The sequence below is a fragment of the Hyperolius riggenbachi genome, chromosome 4 (genome assembly GCF_040937935.1).
Source record: "Hyperolius riggenbachi isolate aHypRig1 chromosome 4, aHypRig1.pri, whole genome shotgun sequence".
In the NCBI taxonomy this organism is placed as follows: domain Eukaryota; kingdom Metazoa; phylum Chordata; class Amphibia; order Anura; family Hyperoliidae; genus Hyperolius; species Hyperolius riggenbachi.
In genome coordinates this window covers 183,354,461-183,380,123 of record NC_090649.1, presented here as the reverse complement: position 1 = coordinate 183,380,123, position 25,663 = coordinate 183,354,461, and the positions used below count along the sequence as shown (strand labels likewise).

General features: G+C 44.6%; 1 protein-coding gene across 2 annotated transcripts; it reads right to left on the bottom strand.

Moving 5' to 3' along the window:
• Positions 1 to 750: 750 nt before the first annotated feature.
• ZNF639 (zinc finger protein 639) lies at positions 751 to 25,663 on the bottom strand. 2 transcript variants are annotated; one of them, XM_068279303.1, is made up of 4 exons: positions 25,502 to 25,663; positions 17,031 to 17,124; positions 12,191 to 12,298; positions 751 to 3,331 (listed from the first exon to the last, which is right to left on the bottom strand). In XM_068279303.1, the coding sequence occupies exons 2-4, from the start codon at positions 17,113 to 17,115 to the stop codon at positions 2,226 to 2,228; spliced, it is 1,299 nt and encodes a 432-aa protein (XP_068135404.1). In that variant the 5' UTR covers positions 17,116 to 17,124; positions 25,502 to 25,663; the 3' UTR covers positions 751 to 2,225. The 2 variants fall into 2 exon arrangements, with proteins under 2 accessions (XP_068135404.1, XP_068135405.1); XM_068279304.1 differs by having other exon boundaries at positions 751 to 3,328.

Here is a 25,663-nt window from a genome sequence, read left to right as displayed (position 1 = left end):
TTCCGTGTTACTTCTGGCTGCCGGAGGCGATCGGAAGAACGCCTCCGGAGCGCCATCTAGTGGGCTTTCATGCAGCCAACTTTCAGTTGGCTGCATGAAATAGTTTTTTTTTTATTTAAAAAAAACCCTCCCGCAGCCGCCCTGGCGATCTTAATAGAACGCCAGGGTGGTTAAGTCACATTTGTTAAAAGAGTGAAAACAAAACCTGAAAAATAAAAGTTAGATACTTGCCCTCAGTAGGTCTCCCTACGTTGCTCCTGCGCTGCACTAGGACTCTCTAAACAATCTTCAATACTAAAGTCAAAAAATTGCTTGCAGCAATCTCCTCAGTGTACGAGCATGGCCACACTGCACAGGTGCAACATTTGGCCCAAACCTGCGCAGTAGCATGGCTTTTTTTATCCATACCCAAGCGGCTCCATGCTGCTCCTGCCCGGCACTGGATGGGTCCCAGAGGATCGGGGAAGCCTAGAGCATCCAGAAGCTACCCCTACTGCAGTAAATATATACAGTAACTGTATTTGTTTACTTTAAAGGAAGACACCAGTGTACGCCAAATAAAATCACCCCCATACACTCACAGACCTTTTGCTTTTCCAGCTCCTGAATCCTTCAAGTAGGTGTGTTTATAGATGATAGCTTTCAAAAATGAAAAGCTTTAAAAATGTTAACAGTTTCCAGTATAAATGTTACTCCTATGCAAAGCCCAGTCCTTCATGAAATTCTTTAAAAACGACTTCCAATTAATCATTTCAAAGAAAACAAAAATTTATTGATGAAAATCAAAAACAAGACGGCTTTTTTAAGTGCGTTACAACCATGAACCAAACTTTTTTTTTTCTTTATATAAATTACACGTTTAGCTTGTAGCAAGCTTTGCTGCTTTACAGTTTCCTTGTTACATTGTAGTGCAACAAAGATCCAATGATACTGAACTTGATTCAGACCAAAACACTGGGACTTCAAATAACTATTTAGCTCATGAATTAAACCAGCCATACAGTTCTCTGATATATGTGGTGCGGTCTCACACACCACTGGTACATTCACTTGTACAATGCACGTTTACAAAATAGTTACATTACATAAAATAGACAGCGATTCTTAATGTTTTTATACATACAGGAGTTGAGGACCTTCCTTAGAAACCGCATTTGGTTTTTCATGCAACAACCTTACATACACATCAACCCTCACATGCTCTTGTAACAAGTAAGAAGAGAACGAAGTGTACATTAACAATTTCTCTGTGATACAGCCTGATAAATATCTCCACCAAGCATGCATGTTTGTAGGGTTTATTCCCATTGTTTTCATTAGAAAGGGTTATACATCAACCGCATTAGGAGTGTTGAACAGTTACTCAGTTTCAATTTCCTGGAAATGGCAAAGTCATGTCTTGTGTCGTCTTTATCATAATTAACAATCAGTCCATTCTTAAGATCTTCGCATCTGAGAAACAAACAGGTCATTGTATAGAAATGTATCCAGTCTCATAATGAGACTTTGTCTCCCCAAAAATCTTAGGCTAAAGGTGCCCATACATCTAGCGATCTAACTTAAATGAATGAGCAGAACAACCAAGAGACAGATATCTCTCTGATCAAAAAGAGATCTGTTGGCTGCCCATACACTGCAAGCTGTTTCCCAAATTCCCGTGCATACAAATCTCACCTGTCCAGCTGCAACAACTGTCCAGCTGCTCCCGGTCTCGTCCGCTGCTTCCCCATGACCATGCTCAGTGTTCTCCCCAGTAAATTTTTCCAGCCGGGTGGCATGAAAAAGTAGCCAGGTGGGGTGATATGACAGAATGCAGGGCCGGTGCTTCTCTGCTTACAGCAGAGGAGGAGATGAGCCGAAGACAGCCGGGTGCACACCAAAACTAGCCGGGTGGAGCACCCGGCTAAAAGAGCCTGAGGAGAACACTGATGCTTCACATGCAGGTAGCCGCATCTAGCACGTAACGCGCGTAAAGTCACACATGTGAATCTGGTGGTGAAGAAGCAGCAAAAGAGACCAGGAGCAGCCGGACAGGTGAGATTTGAATGCACCGACACGATATCGCACACTTTTACCGGTGTGTACCCGATCGACCACGGATTTTTCAGCATGCTCGATACATTCGACCAATTTCGTCAATTAGGTATGCTTGTGAAAATTATTGAATCGGATGTCTGATCGGGCCGCAAAATCGACAGATGTATGTCCACCTTAACGTCATCACTCTAACTTGATTTATCATGTGTCTGTTGGTGGGTTTTAAGTTCTTCTTCTGATCCAAACCTCAGAAGGCAGTCTGTGCACTTATGGGGCATGTCTGCAGAATGGCGGAAATCTAAGTGAGTCTTGAGGTCGTCCAGCTGTCCGGTTGAGTATTCACAATACTGACACAAATAGACACCTTCTGATGTATGCAAGTTTAAATGCTGACTGTACTCTAACATGCCTGAAAACCCCTTTCCACAGTCATCGCAGACGTGTGGGAAAAAACGAGTGTGCTCTATCGCTACATGCCTATTGACATTGGTGTGAAGCCTGCTACTGAAGCCACACACCTGGCATACAAAAAAGTTCTTACATTTATCAAAGGTGATTTTGTTTAAGAGACTGAACTGTCCTTTAGCGCCATTGTTATAGGCATCACTCAACTCAATAAGACGGCAGGTGTGTTCATTGACCACATGGCTGTGCAGGTCCTCAGGATCGTTGGTCTCATGCTCACAGAACTGGCATAGGTACTGTTCGTCACAGCTATGCTCCTGAAAGTGCAAGTACAGTTCACTACTAGTGTAAAACTGCAAGTCGCATTGTTCGCACCAGTACAGAAAGTCATTGAAATGGGCGTCGGTCACATGCTGACTAAGGCTCTCGTAGGAATTGGTCTTATAATCGCAGTGCTTACAGCTCAGCTGCTCTTCCTCATGTACCTTTTCATGTTCCAGGAGTAACTCTTCACTAGTAAAGCTCTGCTTACACACTTTGCAGTTGTAAGTCTCGGCACACTTGTGCTTCAAGATCATATGCTGCTTCAGATCAGAGAAGTATTTGCTGTTATAATCACACTGCTCACAGCGGAACAGACCACTGCTGTTAGCCCTGAGCAGCGGCCATTTCTGTGGTGTTGTCAGGTTAGAGGACGGGCTGCCCTCTGGGCTTTCTTGTATTTGTAGTGGGATGTCTTTTATCTCCTCTTCTGTTACAGGTGATGGAACACTCTCTGGTTCTTCAGTATGGATTTCTACTATGGCATCTTCATGGATGGGCTGGGGAATTATTGTTGGAGACTCACAATTCTCAATGTCATCTCCATTAGTGCTTGGCTGTTCCTCTGCTGGGAAAACAAATCACATCTTGTTTAACCTCTATGCATAAATAATACTGTCAGAATATGTCACTACTTGTGTTTTTTGTTGGGGGGAAAAAAAAAAAATCTATTGCCTATAGTAATTGTCATAACATCAGTAAGATGAAGTCATGCAACTGCCATTTGGCCCCAAACTAAGCATTGAAAATGTTTAAAGTGGACCTGAACTCAGAACTTCCTCTCTGCTCTAAAAGATTAAAAAAAAAAAAATCATCATAATAACAAGGGTGGACTTACCTCCCCAAAACCAAACACAACTACTATGTATGGTTTAAACAAGATTTAATTTGTACTCCAGAACAAATTTAACGCGTTTCGCAGGTCTCTAGCCTGCTTCCTCAGGCAATAATACAGATAGGAGTAACTCAGAAGTTGTGTAGCCAAGTACAGCGGCTCTGTTTCCATTGTGCATTCCTAACATGCCTAGCCTCCTCCTCTCTTTTGCCCCTCCCTCCAGTCATGAGCTGAGTGACTAGCGTGGGTTAACTCACCTACATAGCACTTCCTGCGTGGCATCTTCATAGTAAGAGGCCATCACATGACAAGCGTCATGACAGTGTGTAATACCTGATGTGTAATGTGACTTGGAGGCCTATTACTATGGGGACGCCACGCAGGAAGCGCTGGGTAGGTGAGTACACCCCCGCTAATCGCCCACTCGTGACTCTGCAGGGAGGGAAGAAAGGAATTCAGCTGCTTATCAGCGTGCGGGCCATAGTTTACCCAGCGTTGGGCTAAACTCTCTAAATACATACAGGGTGCATTTCTCAATGTTTTAATTCTGTCCTGTGCAAGAGTTCAGGTCCACTTTTAGCGTACCTGTAATAATTGCATGTCCATCATGCACAACTAATTATTTATCTTTTACCACAAAAATGCCTGAATCACAAAATGTAGTAGGTCTGCATTCTCTGAAAAAATGAAGCACAATTAGAGGTTAAATAAAGGCATCCATCTAAATTTGTATTTCCTTGTCCTTGACTCACTTATAATTCATCGCTGGCATTTTCAGACCAATGCCAAGCACCTCAGCACTGCAGTAGTATTAGCAAAAATGACAGCCTATATGCATGAAGGACGATTACACTTTACATGCACATCTAGCCCCAAGCTTAAATTAACATTTTTTTGTGTAACCAGGAAGTCCTGCTAAATACTAGGACTTGCTGTTCGGGATGGTGAGTGAGATTTCAATTTGTTGCAGGATTATGCAGAGTCTGTATTTATGAAGCTAGAAAATAGACCAAAGCCCACCTGGATGGTCTGTTTTCAAGCTCCATAAATGTCCATGCAGAGTTTGCATACTCCTGCATCAACACAGAATTACTGGCATCTAATCAAACAGGTATATTCTGAACCAGGTGTTTGTTTTTAGTAATTATCTCATTGGGACAACCTACTTGCTGAGGCTCTGTAGAGCCTCACCAATGGCAGCAGTCTGTGCTACTGATCTGACAAGCCTACATTAGTATACACCTTCCTTACCAGCTTTCTCTCATGCAATAATCTACAAGATCACTTTAAAATTTGTGAACTTTCTTTACAAGCCATGTTTTTACATTTATGAACCCATATTTTGGTGAAGACTTGTGCAACATCCTCATAAAAGCACAGTGTTATATTCAGCACAATAAACCTACTGGAAATAAAGAGTACTCCATCCATCAGGTTATGATGGTAAATCTGGGCATGAGAAATACACTCGACAAGGACAAGGCCACAGCTGAATATCTGTAGTTGAAATCAGTGTGTTCTGGTCTCCTGCAGCCATTGAACGTATGCATAACTTAGTAGGTATGAGCCAGTAAATACTAAGTGTGTGTTACTGGGTGCGGGCCGTGGCAGAGAGTGTTACTTATATTGCTGCTCTCGCCGAAGTGCTGTATGCCGCTCTCCATCTTCCTGACACTTCCACCTTCACAGCTGGCAGAGCAGCATGCAGTGTATCGGCAATAGGTAGCGACAGACGAGTTAACACTCTCTGCCATGGCCACCAACATGCAGGTTCAGTTTTGCAGCAGGATTTCATACTCGCTTGTAGTCCTTGTTGTGGAGCTCTTGCTAGTCTCATTTCCCTGGTAATATGGCGATTTCAACCTAGCAGATCCATCAAAAGCTATCTTTTCAATAAACATGGCTATCCTACACACATAACCAAATAGGTCATTGCATGGTGCTGTTTGGAGGTCTACTTTAATGGCCGACTGGTGTGTTGAACACAGCTCGATTGTAGCATATACAGGTCCTTCTAAAAAAATTAGCATATCGTGATAAAGTTCATTATTTTCTGTAATGCACTGATAAACAGAATTTCATATATTTTAGATTCATTACACACAACTGAAGTAGTTCAAGCCTTTTATTGTTTTAATATTGATGATTTTGGCATACAGCTCATGAAAACCCAGAATTCCTATCTCAAAAATTAGCATATTTCATCCAACCAATAAAAGAAAAGTGTTTTTAAAAAAAAAAAAAAAAAAAAGTCAACCTTCAAATAATTATGTTCAGTTATGCACTCAATACTTGGTCGGGGATCCTTTTGCAGAAATGACTGCTTCAATGCGGCGTGGTATGGAGGCAATGAGCCTGTGGCACTGCTCAGGTGTTATGGAGGCCCAGGATGCTTCGATAGCGGCCTTAAGCTCATCCAGAGTGTTGGGTCTTGCGTCTCTAAACTTTCTCTTTACACTATCCCACAGATTCTCTATGGGGTTCAGGTTAGGAGAGTTGGCAGGCCAATTAAGCACAGTAACACCATGGTCAGTAACCTATTTACCAGTGGTTTTGGCACTGTGAGCAGGTGCCAGGTCGTGCTGAAAAATGAAATCATCTCCATAAAGCTTTTCAGCAGATGGAAGCATGAAGTGCTCCAAAATCTCCTGATAGCTAGCTGCATTGACCCTGCCCTTGATAAAACACAGTGGACCAACACCAGCAGCTGACATGGCACCCCAGACCATCACTGACTGTGGGTACTTGACACTGGACTTCAGGCATTTTGGCATTTCTCTCTCCCCAGTCTTCCTCCAGACTCTGGCACCTTGATTTCCGAATGACATGAAAAAGTTGCTTTCATCCGAAAAAAGTACTTTGGACCACTGAGCAATAGTCCAGTGCTGCTTCTCTGTAGCCCAGGTCAGGCGCTTCTGCCGCCGTTTCTGGTTCAAAAGTGGCTTGACCTGGGGAATGCGGCACCTGTAGCCCATTTCCTGCACACACCTGTACACTGTGGCTCTGGATGTTTCTACTCCAGATTCAGTCCACTGCTTCCGCAGGTCCCCCAAGGTCTGGAATTGGTGCTTCTCCACAATCTTCCTCAGGGTCCGGTCACCTCTTCTCGTTGTGCAGCGTTTTCTGCCACACTTTTTCCTTCCCACAGACTTCCCACTGAGGTGCCTTGATAAAGCACTCCGGGAACAGCCTATTCGTTCAGAAATTTCTTTCTGTGTCTTACCCTCTTGCTTTAGGGTGTCAATGATGGCCTTCTGGACAGCAGTCAGGTCGTCAGTCTTACCCAGGCATACAAACAAAAAGGAGGACATTCCGCTGCACCAAGGCTGGGTAAAAGCTTTTTCTTCAACTTTATTGACACATCAGTAAGCACATAAAAGGTTTTTTTAAAAGCCTCAGGAATCTTTTGCAGGCGTTTAGAGATAAGCTGGCCATACACTGGCCCGATTTGCCGCCGTTTCGACAGCAGATTCGATCACTGGGATCGAATCTGCTGCCAATTGTTGGTGCTACACGCCGAATTTCAATCCATTTCGTCCGATCCCGTCGATCGCTCCATGCGGAAAATTACCGCCGATCGCCCGCGGGTAGGGAGCGCGTCGCTAGCGGCGTTCGAGTGCCAGACGACCGACGCAATAGAGCCGCGTACATTACCTGCTCCGCTGGCACGACTACCCCCGGTCACCGGCATGCTTCAGTTCCTCCTGCCCGGCAGGAAGTTTAAACAGTAGAGGGCGCTCTACTGTTTAAACTTCATGCCGGGCAGGAAGAAGTAAAGCATGCTGGACCTGGAGACCAGAGCGGAGAAGACAGCGGAGACCTGGGGACTGGAGTCGCGCCGGCGGAGCAGGTAATGTATGCGGGTGGGGGGCAGCACCACCACCACAACAGATTGTGAACGGTTTCAGGCTGAAATCGGTTCACAATCTGTTTGCAGTAAAGGTAGCCATACGATCCCTCTCTGATCAGATTCAATCACTCCGCAGGCCATATATATATAACACTTTATTGTTTGAAAAAGACACACATGGGGGTAGTATTAAAACCAATTAAAAATATATACTGGAGCGCTCCTGTCACAAACAAACCACATACCTCACACTCATTCCACCACCCATACAGGGGTACCGGTACCTCAAACTGGATATCTACCCTGCAGGGGGGATTGTATGGTACTGAGCGGGATTGTGGACAATCTGTAGGCGTCAAGTGGCTGACCCGTGGGGACACATGGGGAACCCAAGTATCGGTATTGGATAGTGTAAACTCTTCACCCGCGATGCGGGACTCACCACTCTTCGTCCAACTGACGTCTTGGGATGACTGCTGTGCGCACAGCTAGGCTGACAAGTCTTCACCGGACCTCAATCCCTCAGGGAGAGGCACCCGGCCACATGGAGCCAAGGCAGGCCAGCACCACCAATAAAGGTCCCAACTGGGAGACGCACCGGAACGCTCCAGGACAGCATGCGGGTTGAGTCCCCGCCCACCTACGCGTTGCATCCGCCCTCTGCGAACTTCAACTGGGTGTTGCTGCTGAGAGGAAGAAAACTCCCCCTTAAGACTGCGCGTCAAGCTGGTTTCAACCTCCGACGGCCTGTCACTTCCTCTTCCGTCTGTAAAGTCCAGACTCCCATTTCGTACTCTGTGTGCACAACACAATGCGCACCAATGTATGTGACCACCAAAGTTCCACACAGGTAAGGTCAATATAGGGACATGCTTCCGATCTGATCGTACGGGTGATATACAGTCTAGGTAGCAACTGTTAGGAATATGAATAAATGTAGGCAGACTTCCACCAAAGAACCTATAGGGCACTATAGGTACATGTAGGGGAGGGGTGGGGAGGAGAAGTCTTTCAGAGGAAGGGTCCAAAATCCAGTTCATTGTTTAAACCGGCAGGTTCAAGGGCATTGAGTGTATAAATCCAACGGCTTTCTTTTTGTAGGAGAATTTTTTCCTTATCACCTCCTCTTCCCTTATTGGGCAGTTTATAAATGCCTCTAACTCTAAGGCCAGTTGGATCACCTTTATGTACTGCTCCAAAGTGCTCCGCCACTGCACTCCTAAATTCCCCATTGTCCTGTATCCCGCATCTAATGTCACTTAGGTGCTGTCCAATACGTTTCTTCAGCGCTTTTGTGGTCATGCCTACATAGATCTTCCTACAAGGGCAGATAAGCTGGTAAATGACCCATTCAGACCTACAATTGATGAAACTCCTAATTTCCCATTCTCTATCTCCTGCAGAGTTAAAGAAGGTTTTCACCACATCCACATGTGCACATACGGAACATCCTCCACATCTATACATCCCATTGGGGGCACGTCCACTTAACCAAGTCGCGGGGGCTCTCGCCATCACCTGAGAGTGTACCAATGTATCCCGCAGGTTTGGCGCCCTTCGGGCCACCATCAAAGGTCTTTCTCCCACAATTTTTGACACATCAGGGTCAGTGAGTAGTACCCCCCAATGTTTGCTCAAAATTTCCTGGATTTTATGCCAATGGGCATTAAAGGGGCTGATGAACCTAGTGGCTGTAGGTGTGTCTCCCTTACCTCCAATTTTGTCACCCAAGAGATTTTGCCGAGGGGTATGTATGGCTCTATCCATACTGGAGCACAGAGTGTCATGTTTGTACCCTCTATCACGGAATCGCTCGTATAGCATCCTGGCTTCTGTTCCGTTGGATTTATACACTCAATGCCCTTGAACCTGCCGGTTTAAACAATGAACTGGATTTTGGACCCTTCCTCTGAAAGACTTCTCCTCCCCACCCCTCCCCTACATGTACCTATAGTGCCCTATAGGTTCTTTGGTGGAAGTCTGCCTACATTTATTCATATTCCTAACAGTTGCTACCTAGACTGTATATCACCCGTACGATCAGATCGGAAGCATGTCCCTATATTGACCTTACCTGTGTGGAACTTTGGTGGTCACATACATTGGTGCGCATTGTGTTGTGCACACAGAGTACGAAATGGGAGTCTGGACTTTACAGACGGAAGAGGAAGTGACAGGCCGTCGGAGGTTGAAACCAGCTTGACGCGCAGTCTTAAGGGGGAGTTTTCTTCCTCTCAGCAGCAACACCCAGTTGAAGTTCGCAGAGGGCGGACGCAACGCGTGGGTGGGCGGGGACTCAACCCGCATGCTGTCCTGGAGCGTTCCGGTGCGTCTCCCAGTTGGGACCTTTATTGGTGGTGCTGGCCTGCCTTGGCTCCATGTGGCCGGGTGCCTCTCCCTGAGGGATTGAGGTCCGGTGAAGACTTGTCAGCCTAGCTGTGCGCACAGCAGTCATCCCAAAACGTCAGTTGGACGAAGAGTGGTGAGTCCCGCATCGCGGGTGAAGAGTTTACACTATCCAATACCGATACTTGGGTTCCCCATGTGTCCCCACGGGTCAGCCACTTGACGCCTACAGACTGTCCACAATCCCGCTCAGTACCATACAATCCCCCCTGCAGGGTAGATATCCAGTTTGAGGTACCGGTACCCCTGTATGGGTGGTGGAATGAGTGTGAGGTATGTGGTTTGTTTGTGACAGGAGCGCTCCAGTATATATTTTTAATTGGTTTTAATACTACCCCCATGTGTGTCTTTTTCAAACAATAAAGTGTTATATATATATGGCCTGCGGAGTGACGGCACTTTATTCATTATTTTCTACCTATCAAGTCATTTGTTGCTGTCAATCCTGCTTAGCAGTATACAGGCTCCACTACGTGGTCGAGTAAGTGCAGGTTATTGCTTTTGTTGGGTGATCAGATTCGATCAGAGAGGGATCTATCTGTTGGTCGAATCTGATGGCAAATCGACCAGTGTATGGCTACCTTTAATTAGTTGATTTAGATGATTAGGTTAATAGCTCGTTTAGAGAACCTTTTCATGATATGCTAATTTTTTGAGAGCGGAATTTTGGGTTTTCTTGAGCTGTATGCCAAAATCATCAATATTAAAACCAGGGCTGTGGAGTCGGAGTAATTTTGGGTGCCTGGAGTCGGGAAAAAAATGCACCGACTCCGACTCCTAATGAATTTGTAACTGTAATTAAAATAGAAAATGTGATAAAATGTTCTATTTCTCACATAATAGTCATTAAAAATAATGTATATATACAGTAATAGCTGTGCTCAGTCCACAAAAATGAAAAAAAAAAACCAATCAAAATTAGTTACTTGTGCTGCTTCAATAAAGCAGTCCCCGTATTTTTAAAGTCAGATATAAACATCTGATTGTGACTGTATATACAATGTGTACACAGGAATCTCTTATATATACAAAATAACATCTATGCTGTAAGTATAAAGCCTGATGTGCAGCTGTGTCACTAATAGAGATGGTCAATGAGATGTAAATAATTCTGCGTTGATTCTGATTTATGCAAATGTACGCACTCCCTTTGCTCATGAAATCCAATAATTTTATATGTTAAAATTTGGTTTGGTGACTACAAATTAAAGGGTACCTGAGGCGGATGAAAAGTAAATTTTTATTACATACCTGGTACTTCCTCCAGCCCCCTTCAGGCCAATCAGTCCCTCGCTGTCCTCCGCCACCTGGATCTTCTGCTATGAGTCCTGGTAATTCAGCCAGTCAGCACAGTCCAGCCACGTGCTGCTCCCACAGCCAGGAGCGTTCTGCACCTGCGTAATAGTGCTGCGCAGGTGTAGTACGCTCCCGGGTGGCGAAGTGTGTGCACGTGCACTACGCCAGACTGCCTCAAGTACCTGGACTCATAGCAGAAGATCCAGGTGGCGGAGGAGGACAGCGAGGGACTGATTAGCCTGAAAGGGGGTTGGAGGAAGTACCAGGTATGTATAAAACTTTAATTTCATCTGTCTCACAGTAGTACTATACTCTACATATGCACTCCCCACAGAACTTCAGGGAATCCACTGAGAATGTTGTGCACCTTGAACACAGAGGTGTTGTCTATCACCCATAAACCTGGTTCAGATTGTACACGAAGAATGTGTAATAGAGGAAGAATCTCCTCATTCTCCTGCAGAGTACCTGCATATCACTCTTACATGTAACCACAGTTACATTGCCTAGGGCCTGATCCATGTTCAGATTGTGCATGAAGAATGTGTAATAGAGGAGAGGAAGAATCTCCTCATTCCCCTGCAGAGTACCTGCACATCATTCTTACATGCACCCACACTTACATTGCCTAGGGCCTGATAGATGTTCTTTGTTCCGGTTTGTACCTTTTACAAGTACTCTTACCAAGGACTAGTTTTAGTCTAAAGGGAATAAATATAGTAGTCTACATATTCTTCTCACTTCAGTTGTCTTGTAAAATTCCTAAGCATTGGCAGTTAAGAGACGAATTTCACGTTACATAATTTTGATCAACAAAATTGTAATATGCAAATTAGAGAAGTTGGAGTCGAGGAACGGAGGGATCCTAAACTGAGGAGTCGGAGTCGGTGGATTTTTGGACCGACTCCACAGCCCTGATTAAAACAAAAGGCTTGAACTACTTCAGTTGTGTGTAATGCATCTAAAATATATGAGAATTTTTTGAGAAGGAAATGTAAATATAAAAATCTTTAAACAAACCATACTCCTAGATTACTAACCTTCAGGTTCTGGTGGCTTTGGTTCAGCTTGTAAGATAGAACAGACACTGTAACAGTGATCAAAAAATATTCCATTGTTTTCCACTGTCTTTACCGGAACAGGAGCATCTGAGAAAAGAAAATGTTTTGCACACTTTACCTATTTAACACAATGAATAGGCTTTTTTTTGTTACCAAACAACATTGTATTTATTATGAGAAGAGTTTTCATGACTCATGGACAAAAGGAAAACAAGGCTGTGGCCTGCAGGAAGTGGTCAGCCTAACATTTTGTAATCTGAACTGGTTATTACTAATTGTTGCACCTCTGTCTTCTGCTCTTATTTTAACACGTGTTTAAAGAGACAATGAAGCGAAAAATACATGATGATATAATGATTTGCATGCGTAATACAGCTAAGAAATAAACATTAACAGTATAAGAAGAGTTAAGAAACTCAAGTTATCTATGCAAAAAGCCACTGAACTCCATGACTTTCAAAGTCTCAGAGAGGTCTGTCTTCTGAAACTTGTTTTATCAACTGTCAGTCAATGTTTTCTTTTTCTCTGCAGAGAAGGGGTTCAAAAGTTCACTTGCATGCTCTGCAAAATCATTTAGAATGCTGAGTAGTGTGTAAACTGCAAATATTAGAGAATGATGCAATGTTATAAAAATCCTTATATAACTGAAAATAAAAATATTCTCATATTTTCTTTGCTACTAATATTCTAGTAATTATTCGTATTGCACATACAATTCATTCATATCATCATTTTTTCGCTTCAGTGTCTCTTAAAAAAAAAAAAAGTGACAACATATTTAAAAAAATACAGTTACCTTAGGGTTACCTTTTGTATGTCATTGGGGGTATATTACTGTCATTTTTGCAAACAAGGGCTTGTGATTATTGATATAGTAGAAAAACATAAAATTGAAAAAATACAACTTTATTCTAAATATAATTGTCATCACTGACAAAGCTAAAAAACAGTAGTGTGGTTCCACCCCTATCAATTATCACAAAATTCAACAACACACACACACACACACACACACACACACACACACACACACACACACACACACACACACACACACACACACACACACACACACACACACACACACACACACTTGTTGTTTTTTACCAAAGTTCTCTTTTATTCTTCAGTTTTTTCTTCAGAAAGCCTGTGATAGGTGTAGATATAATATCAAACCTTCATTTCACATAAAAATGCCTCTTTTTATGTGAAATGAAGGTCTGATGTTATATCTACACCTATCACAGGCTTTCTGAAGAAAAAACTGAAGAATAAAAGAGAGCTTTAGTTCATAAAAAAAAACAAAAAACAAACCCCTGTTGTGTGTATATATTGAATAGTGTAAATATAATTGTTGCCATACACTGTACTAGGGACATAATTTAAGCACTTGACCACTGAGGGGTTTTACCCCTAGAGCACCAGAGCAATTTTCACCTTTCAGCGCTCCTTCCATTCATCTATAACTTTATTACTACTTATCGCAATGAAATGAACTATATCTTGTTTTTTCGCCACCAATTAGGCTTTTTTTAGGTGGGACATTATGCCAAGAATTATTTTATTCTAAATGTGTTTTAATGGGAAAATAAGAAAAAAATTGGGGGGGGAATCATTATTTTTCAGTTTTCGGCCATTATAGTTTTTAAATAATGCATGCTACTGTAATTAAAACCCATGAAATTTATTTGCCCATTGTCCCAGTTATTACACCGTTTAAATTAAGTCACTATCACAATGTTTGGCGCCAATATTTTATTTGGAAATAAAGGTGCATTTTTTCAGTTTTGCGTTCATCCCTAATTACAAGCCCATAGTTTATAAAGTAAGAGTGTTATACCCTCTTGACAAATATTTAAAGAGTTCAGTCCCTAAGGTAACTATGTATATTTTTTTTTTATTGTAATTTTTTTTTATTACAAAAAAAAAACAATTTTGGGAGTGTGGGAGGTAAGGAGTTCATTTTTAATGTAAAACTATGTATATGTAAATGAAAAATTCTTTGGGGTGTAGTTTTACTATTTGGCCACAAGATGGCCACAGTAACTTTTTGTGAATGCGTTCAGGGTGGCTGGGAAACTTATTTTTTTTTTTCACAATGATCGCACTGCTTCTCATAGAAGCAGCCTATCATTGCTGGGGGGCTTAGATCAATGAACGCAAATAACCATTCCCGTTCGTTGATCTAAGCCCCCCAGCAATGATCGGCTGCGAGCGAGCGGGTGCCGGTGTGCACGAGCGGGGGAGCGCGCGCACACGAGCGAGCGGGAGCGCGGACAGCGGCGAGAGGTGCGGATATCTCCGTCCCTGGTGGTTAAAGGTTGTGCAAAGGGGCAGAGATATCCGCACCTGAAGTAAAATGTGCATGTTTTATCTATAGTAGCCCATTTTATTTTAAAGCTACAATAGCTGAAAACTAACAAATAATGAATTGTTTTTCTTCATATACACTTTAAAATGCATATAATAAAATAAAAATTAAATTAAAAAAATGTACCACCCAAAGAAAGCCCAATTTGTGGTGAAAAAAACAATGTATACCATAGATCATTTAGATGTGATAAGCAGCACTAAAGTTATTGGTAAATAAATGGGAGGAGCATGGAAATAACTCTGGTTTTTAAGGGAAAAAACGTGGTTGGGAAGTGGTTAATACAAAGTCTGCATGCAGCAATTTAGAATAAAGCGATGAGTTACAAGGCAGTACTGTGAACAGGCAGTGAGTTGACATGAATTATTCTGCAACGCAACTGAGCACTGAACTAGCCTTTAGACAAAAATATAAAATGCAATATGATCGTATAACCATTTACCCTACCTCCCAGGCCAGTTGCCTGGGTGCCACCTTGGACTCTGCCCGTTCCTTCATCCCCCACATCCAAAATATCACCAGAGCCTGCCATTTCTACCTCTGTAATAGTGCAGCACTACCAAGCTGCTCATCCATGTCATCTACCGCCTTGATTACTGCAACTCCCTTCTGTCTGACCTCCCCTTGAACCGCATTGTCCCCTTTCAATCAGGGTAGAATAGGAGGAGATCCGCAACGATGTCTTCACCAAATGCTTTATTTAGGACAGGCTTTCTCAACCAGGGTTCCCTGGAACCCCAGGGTTCCTTGAGTACTCTGCAGGGGTTCCTTGGCATTTTCCCCCATCGTGGGGATGTATAATGGAGCTCACTATAATAGGTGGTACTGTAACAAGAAGCACTAAATTAGGGGCTTAGGAGGCAGTATAATGAGTGGCAGTGTAATAGGGGTAGTGAAATAAAAAGCCACACATACTTTTAAAGACCATGCCTCCTGCAAAATAAATGCTGGGGTTCCTCGAGATCAAAAAATAGTTTGCAGGGGTTCCTTGAGATCCAAAAGCTATTTGCAGGGTTCCTCCAGGGTAGAAAGGTTGAGAAAGGCTGATTTAGGAAATATCCTCAGTACAGTCAAAAAGCCTCTTAGCCGACATGTTTCGGACCAGAGTCCTTAATCATATACCTTAATTGTAGCTAGGATTAAGGACTCTGGTCCGAAACATGTCAGCTTTTTGACTGTACTGAGGATATGTCCTAAATAAAGCATTTGGTGAGGACATCGTTGTGGATCTCCTTCTATGCTACTTTGATCGAGCTTGGCTGCTTTAGATCCAGCACTGCCTTCCCAGGCCCAGTGGAGCGGTTTTGTATCTGTGTTCCCCCTTTCAATCAGTTATAAACGCGGCTGCCAGACTCATCCATTCTTCTCACTGCTCTGCATCCACATTCCGACTCTGTAAGTCCCTGCACTGGCTCCCTATCTGATTCAGGATAAGTTTCAAGATTCTATGCCTAGCCTATAAATCTGTGCAAAAAACCTGCCCTACCTACATCTTGGAGTTTGTTCACAGGTATACACCAGGCTGCCCCCTCCTGTCCTCCAGCGACCTTCACCTGACTGCTACGCAGCATTTCCTACTCCCATGCGTCCCTGCATTCTTTCTAAAGAGCCGCCCCCACCCACTGGAACTCCCTTCTACTGCCCATGAGACTTGCTTCCTTCTTTAACACATTCATGCAAGCCGTCAAAATCCACCTCTTGCAAATGGCGTACCCATCCCCTACCACACAGTAACTACTGAATACTTCTTCTACAGCCCTACCTAGTGTATCCATCTTACCTCCACTTAGATAGCAAGCCTTTGGCAGGGTCCTCCCTTCCCTTGTATATTCGACATGATCGTGTGCTCCTTTCCTATGACAGCCTCGTACTTGTATTATTGGGCCTCCCTAACCAGCCCGAAATCATATGATTATGTATTTTGTACCATTTGCCTTGTATAACTTTGTACTATGTTGGCTGGATGGTGTAATGGTTAAGGGCTCTGCCTCTGACACAGGAGACCAGGGGTCGAATCTCGGCTCTGCCTGTTCAGTAAGCCAGCACCTATTCAGTAGGAGACCTTAGGCAAGTCTCCCTAACACTGCTACTGCCTATAGAGCGCGTCCTAGTGGCTGCAGCTCTGGCGCTTTGAGTCCGCCAAGAGAAAAGCGCGATATAAGTGTTATTTGTCTTGTCTTGTATGACATAGTTACGTTATGTTTCTCATAATTTTTATTATTGTATGAATTGTATCATCCATCATATCATTGTCTGTCATCCTTTGTACAGCATATTGCTGCGTAATATGTTGGCGCTAATATTAAATGTTTTTTCTGCCTCACGTTTCACCAGAAATGTTATGCCTAACATAAATACTATGACTTAAAGCCACCATTGTACTGCCAATTTACACATATTCAGTCTAGGGAAATAAATGGAAAAAAAAAGTTGCCTCTATTTTATTACCTGGAGATACACCTGCGGTAGTCTGTACAGCATACCGGGAAGGAAAAGAGGTCTTTCTTTTCCGTTTCTTAGGATGTTCATTCATTTTTACAATCTGAAAACAGATCCAAAAGTTTCCATTTACCTCAAGTGCTTGAAATATTAACATATGTAGTTCAGCAAGCAGAAAAAAGCACTGGAGTATTTGCCTCCTGCCTAAGCCTCCTCCTATTGCATATTCTACTGGTTAGCTGTTTTTCAATCCTTACACAATATGCAATTATAATAGACAATATTAACAAAAAGTTTCTTCTAGTATTTTTTTTAGTAAAAGTGCACAAACTATAATTCCAGCAAAATCACAAAGCCCAAGTTTTGCTGTGGAACACTGCATTTACTAGGCATAATGGGATGTGTATTGTGCCAAAAGTGTTACCTTGAAATATCCGTCCATTACATCAAGGGGCTTGGAAATAGGCCTGAATGATAAATCAAATTTAAACTGAAAGCACGATCACCAAGATTACAATTTCAGAATCTTCAAAGCGGCGATTTCCACGATTACGTAATTTCCGCATGGGGGAAGTTTGAAGAAGTGGCTTAAAACTTCCCCCAAGTCCCGTTGCATGCGTCCCACAGCATCAGCAATGTTAGACATACCTTTCGCACAAGTCCAACACTGTCTGTCCTCTCTCGCTGTCTGTTGGCTCTTGTGCACGGCACACTTCCTGGTTCCTGTATGTCACATGACATACAAGAAGCATGCCCTGCATTAGAGCCTGCAGGAGGCAAAGTGGATAGACGGGCATCGCTGGACTTGTGCTGGAAGGTATGTCTAGCATGGCTGCAGCTTGGGGGACAGAGGGGGTACAGAGAGCGCGGGTACAGAGAGAGCAGGCACAGCGCGAGACCCACGAGGGGGCACACAGAGAGACCAAGAGGGGGCACACAGAGAGACCAAGAGGGGGCACACAGAGAGACCAAGAGGGGGCACACAGAGAGACCAAGAGGGGGCACACAGAGAGACCAAGAGGGGGCACACAGAGAGACCACAGAGAGAGACAGAGGAGGCACAGACCAACCAAGAGGGGGCACAAAGAGACACAAAGGGGACACAGAGGGTGCACAGAGAGAGACAGGGGGACAGAGAGGCACAGAGGGGGAACGAAGATTGACTTTGTTGAAGTTGTGAATAGAATCGAAATTGCGATTTCTGATAGATTTCTCAATTCAAATTTTTCCTAAAATCGTTCAGGCCTACTTGAAAACATACAGCATCACTCAAGTTGTGTGCACATGCTAGATGAAACACGGCTGATAATAACTGCCTCTGCCTAGATAAACATGTGTACATTGGCCCCCAATGCACTCCAATGCCTTGGCCTGTGATCAGTCAGGCTCTATTGGAGAAGCCAACCTCGCCAGGTCTGCTTCCATGTTGGCTTCTTCTGCGCTCCAGAATGTCTCTCACTGGTCGCGCTGACGTCATCTGGACTGTACTGTGAAGAACTTGCGCAGTACATCCCGGATCATGTCATTGCGCATGCGCAGTGAGGATCTTTCGCTGGAGGGGACCCCAGACCACCAGAATGTAGCGGAGCTGCAGCAAGGGCACAGGATGGCTGGCACGGGCTGGAGAAAGCCCCAGGTAAGTGGATTTTTTTTCTTTTATTAGTGCTTGTATGTGTCCTTTAAAGGAGAACTGTAGTGAGAGGTATGTGGAGGCTGCCATATTTATTTCCTGTTAAACAATACCAGTAGCCTGTCAGCCCTGCTGACCTATTTAACTGCAGTAGTCTTTAAATAACACCAGGAACAAGTATGCAGCTAATCTTGTCAGATCTGACAATAATGTTAGAAACACCTGATCTGCTGCATGTTTGTTCAGAATGTATATACAGTTGGCTGATGGTGTAATGGTTAAGGGCTCTGCCTCTGACACAGGAGATCAGGGTTCGAATCTCGGCTCTGCCTGTTCAGTAAGCCAGCACTAATTCAGTAGGAGACCTTTGGCAAGTCTCCCTTACACTGCTACTGCCAATAGAGCGCGCCCTAGTGGCTGCTGCTCTGCTCTGGCGCTTTGAGTCCGCAAGGAGAAAAGCGCAATAAAAATGTTATTTGTCTTGTCTTGTCTGGCTAAAAGTATTAGAGGCAAAGAATCAACAAGGCAGCCAGGCAACTGGTATTGCTTATAAGGAAATAACTATGGCAGCCTCCACATACCTCTCACTACAGTTGTCCTTTAATTCCTTGTGTGCCGTTCCATGTCGCACCCCTCCCCAGCCTATGCACCATGCATAGGCAGACAGATCAATGTGGCTCTGCTGGAATTCTCTATCTCAATAGGATATAACATTCCCCTGTGGTGCAACTTCATTTTCCCTATATAGTCATATATACTGCAGTCCTACCTGTACATAGAATGTAATTGCAGTAACTTGCAGAACCACTGTGGAATGCAGAATTTGTGGCATTTGTATCTATACTTCAGGATTTCGATTTGTCTGTATCATTGTCTAGCTCCTACACATGGTGCGCACTAATTGCAATTTGATTCAGGTGTGGCTGCAAGGTTTTCCAGCATATATGGAGGTAAATTACCTTTCCTACCACAGACAACTCCTCTGACAAAGTGGTCAATATGAGCACATAATGCATGCGGAGTACATTACCAGATGACTGCACCACTGCTGCATTACTGCACGTTCCCCTTGTTGAGTCTAGAATGAATAACATCGCCTGGCACATTTAAAGGGGAACTGAAGAGAGAGGTATATGGAGGCTGTCCTGTTTATTTCCTTTTAATCAATACCAGTTGCCTGGCAGCCCTGCTGGTCTATTTCTCTGCAGTAGTATCTGATTAAAACCAGAAACAAGCATGCAGCTAGTCTTGTCAGATCAGACTTATAAGTCTGAACCACTGAAACACCTGATCTGCTGCATGCTTGTTCAGGGGCTATGGCTAATAGTATTAGAGGCAGAGGATCAGCAGGGCTGCCAGGCAACTGGTATTGTCTAAAAGGAAATAAACAAGACAGCCTCCATATACCTCTCTCTTCAGTTCCCCTTTAATGACTGTCCTGCCATTGCCACTTATAAGATACAATTCTGATAGAAGCTTAAGCCTATATAGAGTTACTTCAGCAAACACACATAGGCTATCATTCATGAACAGGCTGTCGGTAAGGGGAACCCGTGCGGGAGAATACCGCCGTCGGTAGTTTATCCTTCTGGGTGGTCATTCATAAACTTTGTGCCTGGGGCGGTAGCAGTGCGGAGGTTTTCTGGAGAATGGTGTCGGTAGGCAGGCGGTAGGCATGCGGAAACAGAAAAGCTGGCCAAGTCCCTCCATGCGGTGCTCTCTCTGCTGATGTGTGGGAGGTCCGTCCCATTCACTTACATGTACTCCGCAAGCTTCCCGCTACATCCAGGGGATCGGTAATCCCCTTCCGCATACCGCTATGCGGAAATGTTTATGAATGAACATTTTGATACTTTTTCTGGATAACTGCGTATCCACACTGCACAAGGCGGTATGTTGTCACTCTGCACGGGAATGTCAGCTCCGCATACGGAAAGAGGCTTTATGAATACAAAACTTGCTCAGTAAAGTCAGCGGTATTACGCATTTCCGCATGCGGAAATGCTTTATGAATGATAGCCATATTGTATAATACTACTCTTTGTAGACACTTTATTTGCAGTTCACAATGGTAACTTTAATACTGCTGTATTGTTCTACTACAGGTCCTTCTCAAAAAAATTGCATATTGTGATAAAGTTCATTATTTTCTGTAATGTACTGATAAACATTAGACTTTTTAATATATTTTAGATTCATTACACACAACTGAAGTAGTTCAAGCCTTTTATTGTTTTAATAGTGATGATTTGAGCATACAGCTCATGAAAATCCAAAATTCCTATCTCAAAAAATTAGCATATTTCATCCGTCCAATAAAAGAAAAGTGTTTTTAAAACAAAAAAAGTCAACCTTCAAATAATTATGTTCAGTTATGCACTCAATACTTGGGTCGGGAATCCTTTTGCAGAAATGACTGCTTCAATGCGGCGTGGCATGGAGGCAATCAGCCTGTGGCACTGCTCAGGTGTTATGGAGGCCCAGGATGCTTAAGCTCATTCAGAGTGTTGGGTCTTGCGTCTCAACTTTCTCTTCACAATTTCCCACAGATTCTCTATGGGGTTCAGGTCAGGAGAGTTGGCAGGCCAATTGAGCACAGCAATACCATGGTCTGTAAACCATTTACCAGTGGTTTTGGCACTGTGAGCAGGTGCCAGGTCGTGCTGAAAAATGAAATCATCTCCATAAAGCTTTTCAGCAGATGGAAGCATGAAGTGCTCCAAAATCTCCTGATAGCTAGATGCATTGACCCTGCCTTTGATAAAACACAGTGGACCAACACCAGCAGCTGACATGGCACCCCAGACCATCACTGACTGTGGGTACTTGACACTGGACTTCAGGCATTTTGGCATTTCTCTCTCCCCAGTCTTCCTCCAGACTCTGGCACCTTGATTTCCGAATGACATGAAAAAGTTGCTTTCATCCAAAAAAAGTACTTTGGACCACTGAGCAATAGTCCAGTGCTGCTTCTCTGTAGCCCAGGTCAGGCGCTTCTGCCGCCATTTCTGGTTCAAAAGTGGCTTGACCTGGGGAATGCGGCACCTGTAGCCCATTTCCTGCACACGCCTGTACACGATGGCTCAGGATGTTTCTACTCCAGACTCAGTCCACTGCTTCCGCAGGTCCCCCAAGCTCTGGAATCGGTCCTTTTCCACAATCTTCCTCAGGGTCCGGTCACCTCTTCTTGTTGTGCAGCATTTTCTACCACACTTTTTCCTTCCCACAGACTTCCCACTGAGGTGCCTTGATACAGCACTCTGGGAACAGCCTATTCGTTCAGGAACTTCTTTCTGTGTCTTACCCTCTTGCTTTAGGGTGTCAATGATGGCCTTCTGGACAGCAGTCAGGTTGGCAGTCTTACCCATGATTGCAGTTTTGAGTAATGAACCAGGCTGGGAGTTTTTAAAAGCCTCAGGAAACTTTTGCAGGTTTTTAGAGTTAATTAGTTGATTCAGATGATAGCTCATTTAGAGAACCTTTTCATAATATGCTAATTTTTTGAGATAGAACTTTGGGGTTTTCATGAGGTGTATGCCAAAATCCTCAATATTAAAACAATAAAAGGCTTGAACTATTTCAGTTGTGTGTTATGCTGGGAATACATGGGTCGATCCGGCGGCCGATTAGCCGCCGGATCGACCCCCACCGCGTCCCCGCTCGTCCGCGTGGATCGATTACCGCTCGTCTCCGCCGGTGCTTCCTTATCAGTGCTCGATTCCCTGCCATTGTGAGCGGGCGGGGATCGAGCGGCTTGATCGGGCCAGCTGATTATCAGCTAGCCGGATCAGCTGTTCGATACACGGTACAGAAACGTACCGTGTATTCCCAGTAAATATATCAAAGTCTAATGTTTATCAGTACATTACAGAAAATAATGAACTTTATCACAATATGCTAATTTTTTTTAGAAGGACCTGTATTTGAAGCACTGCACGGCTTCGTCCTTGCTCTTGCTGACGTCACCGGGAACGTACTGCACAGAGTCTTTTGCCCCCTACAGTACTCCTTTAACCTCCTTGCCGGTCTAAAAAATCCGGCAAGGAGGCAGCGCTGCACTTTTTTTTTTTTTTTTTTAAATCATGTAGCGAGCCCAGGGCTCGCTACATGATAGCCGCTGAGCGGCGGCATCCCCCCACCCACTCCGATCGCCTTCGGCGATCAGAGTATGCAGGGAATCCCGTTGAGAACGGGATTTCCTGCAGGGCTTCCCCGGTCGCCATGACGACCGGGCGGGATGACGTCATGGACGTCGTGACGTCAGAGGGAATCCCGATCCGCCCCTTAGCGCTGCCTGGCACTGATTGGCCAGGCTGCGCAGGGGTCTGGGGCGGGGGGCGGCTCGGCGCGGCGGGTAGCGGCGAATCGGCGGCAAGCGGCGGCGATCGCGTACTACACGCAGCTAGCAAAGTGCTAGCTGCGTGTAGGAAAAAAAATTATGCAAATCGGCCCAGCGGGGCCTGAGAAATCCTCCTGCGCAGGTTACCCCGAACTGTGTTCGGGATAACCGGCAAGGAGGTTAAAGGGAAGGTTCAGGGAGGGTGGGTAAAAAATCAAAATCAATTTCCACTTACCTGGGGCTTCCTCCAGCCCGTGGCAGGCAGGAGGTGCCCTCGCCACCGCTCCACAGGCTCCCGGTGGTCTCCGGTTGCGCGCCCGACCTGGCCAGGCCGGCTGCCAGGTCGGGCTCTTCTGCGCTCCAAGGCCCGGAACTTCTGCGTCCCACGCCGGCGCGCTGACGTCATCGGACGTCCTCCGGGCTCTACTGCGCAGGCGCAGTAGTTCTGCGCCTGCGCAGTAGAGCCCGGAGGACATCCGATGATGTCAGCGCGCCGGCGTGGGACGCAGAAGTTCCGGGCCCTGGAGCGCAGAAGAGCCCGACCTGGCAGCCGGCCTGGCCAGGTCGGGCGCGCCACCGGAGACCACCGGGAGCCTGAGGAGCGGCGGCGAGGGCACCTCCTGCCTGCCACGGGCTGGAGGAAGCCCCAGGTAAGTGGAAATTGATTTTGATTTTTCACCCACCCTCCCTGAACCTTCCCTTTAAAAGGCACAGAACTTTTAATTGTGGTTCTGGACAGCCCGTTGGCTGCAAGACATTTTGCTCTGTACTGTATTATCAGACTGAAACCCTACAATAATGTATTAAAAACCTTTAGAACAGGGTTAATATTACTAGCTAAAATCTCTAGATTAGGGGTTTGTACATCAGGCAACCAAAAATAAGAAGCACTAGGTGGATATGTACTTAACATTAGAGGCTGGCTGGAGGGGGAAATGGCCATGAATATAGGCAAGGAATAAGAGCCTGTAAGCACTGGCTGCGCACAAAAATCGCAAGTAGAATTTTGATTAAAAACGCAATTGCATTGCACTTGCCGATTTTCAGTGTGCACAGTACTATCTCATTTGTATCTTAGAGATGATAAATTCTACTGATTTTTCTCCCCAGAAAGAAGTCATTAAAAGGCATACGACCAATTTGATCAAGTGACTGGTAGTTGTCTAATTGATTTGCTGCAAACATGGGACTATAATAGGCCTCAATTCACTAAGATCATGCTAGAGATAATAAGGCAAGAGAAAACTTACCTCCACACGTGAGAGAGTTATCTTACCTCTTCATTCCTTAAGTTACCTCTCCTGTAGTTAATTTACCTCCTCTGTAGTTAATTTACCTCCTCTGTAGTTATTTTCACACGCAGTTAAAAACCTGTCTTTAACTCTGGAGTTATTTTAAGGATTGGAGAGTTAATTTAAAGACAGAAGAGTTAACTTTAGGCTTGCCTGAGGTAAAATGTTTCCTGAATACTACATGCCTTATCACCATGGTAACAACTCTAGAAGAGTTATTAAAGACAGGAGATAAGTTTAGTGAATTGAGGCCTATGTCTTACAATGGCCTCAATTCACTAAGCTTAACTCCTGTCTTTAATAACTCTTCAGAGCTGTTTTACAGTTATCACAATTATATCGCCATGGTGATAACTGTAAAACCGCTCAGAAGAGTTATTAAAGACAGGAGTTAAGCTTAGTGAATTGAGGCCATATATGTCTATGTCCTGTGCAGGCTAAAGCAGGAAGCAGAAGTGACAGGATCACTTCCAGTCACTGCGAGTCTTACAATGCAATAATGTGATCACATTCTTCTTCAGGAGTTCTCCTCTCCTCTAGGAGAATATTTGTAGAATAAATTGATCACCTGTAGTCCAAGTGACAGGTGGTAGACGGTGGGGAAAACGCAAGGTTTTTTTTATAGCACATAATACATGTATATACGAGTACTGTATAACCAAATCAGAAACAGAGATTGTTTCTAAAGTAAAAGGTAGCTGCACATGGGGAGCAGCTGATGTCTTAAGGGAAGCTGTATATGAAAGATAGGGGCTGCAGTAAATGGACATTACTCATGGAAGAGGGGGCTGCACATGGAAGGCAAGCCACAACCTACTTGGCTGGTGGAAAATGTATAAATCCAGCCTTAAAACCAATATAAACACCAAGGAATAGACTGTTACTGCATACATTGCAATGCTTTCTAGCTGCTGCATCTACAGGGATTGTTAAAGGGATGACCTCCGGAGCCCACCTGGGAAGAGACTGATCATATGACTTGAGCCAGGCACATGATTAGCTCCCCTGACGCTCCGTCTCCTCATGGAAGGTCACGCTGGCACCTGTGGTTCTGCAGCAGCTAGACTACTACCTCCAGTATTTCCTGTCCCAGCCACTAAGTTTATCTGTTCCTGGGCTGGCTTCATCATCGCCCAGGCCCTCTGCACAGAATGAATGAGAGGCGCCCGCAATCCCCTCCCCCACTCCTTACACAGGTGAACAGCGCTACACTGCTTACCTCTCTCCCCTCAGCTAGCGCACCGGAGCCCGGGGATGAGGGAGAGGATGCTGGCACCGCGATGACCGATCACACCTGTCCCGTCAGGCAGGCCGGAAAGTCACGCAACACGGAGCTCATCCCTCCCGAGAGCAGAGAGCAGCCACAGGAGGACAGAGAGGC

Coding starts and splice junctions, on each gene's coding strand:
- ZNF639 (XM_068279303.1), bottom strand. CDS start 17,115: ATGAATGAACATCCTAAGAAACGGAAAAGAAAGACCTCTTTTCCTTCC. Junction 12,299..17,030: donor TACCGCAGGTGTATCTCCAG/GTAATAAAATAG, acceptor TTCTTTTCTCAG/ATGCTCCTGTTCCGGTAAAG. Junction 3,332..12,190: donor AAAGCCACCAGAACCTGAAG/GTTAGTAATCTA, acceptor TTGTTTTCCCAG/CAGAGGAACAGCCAAGCACT.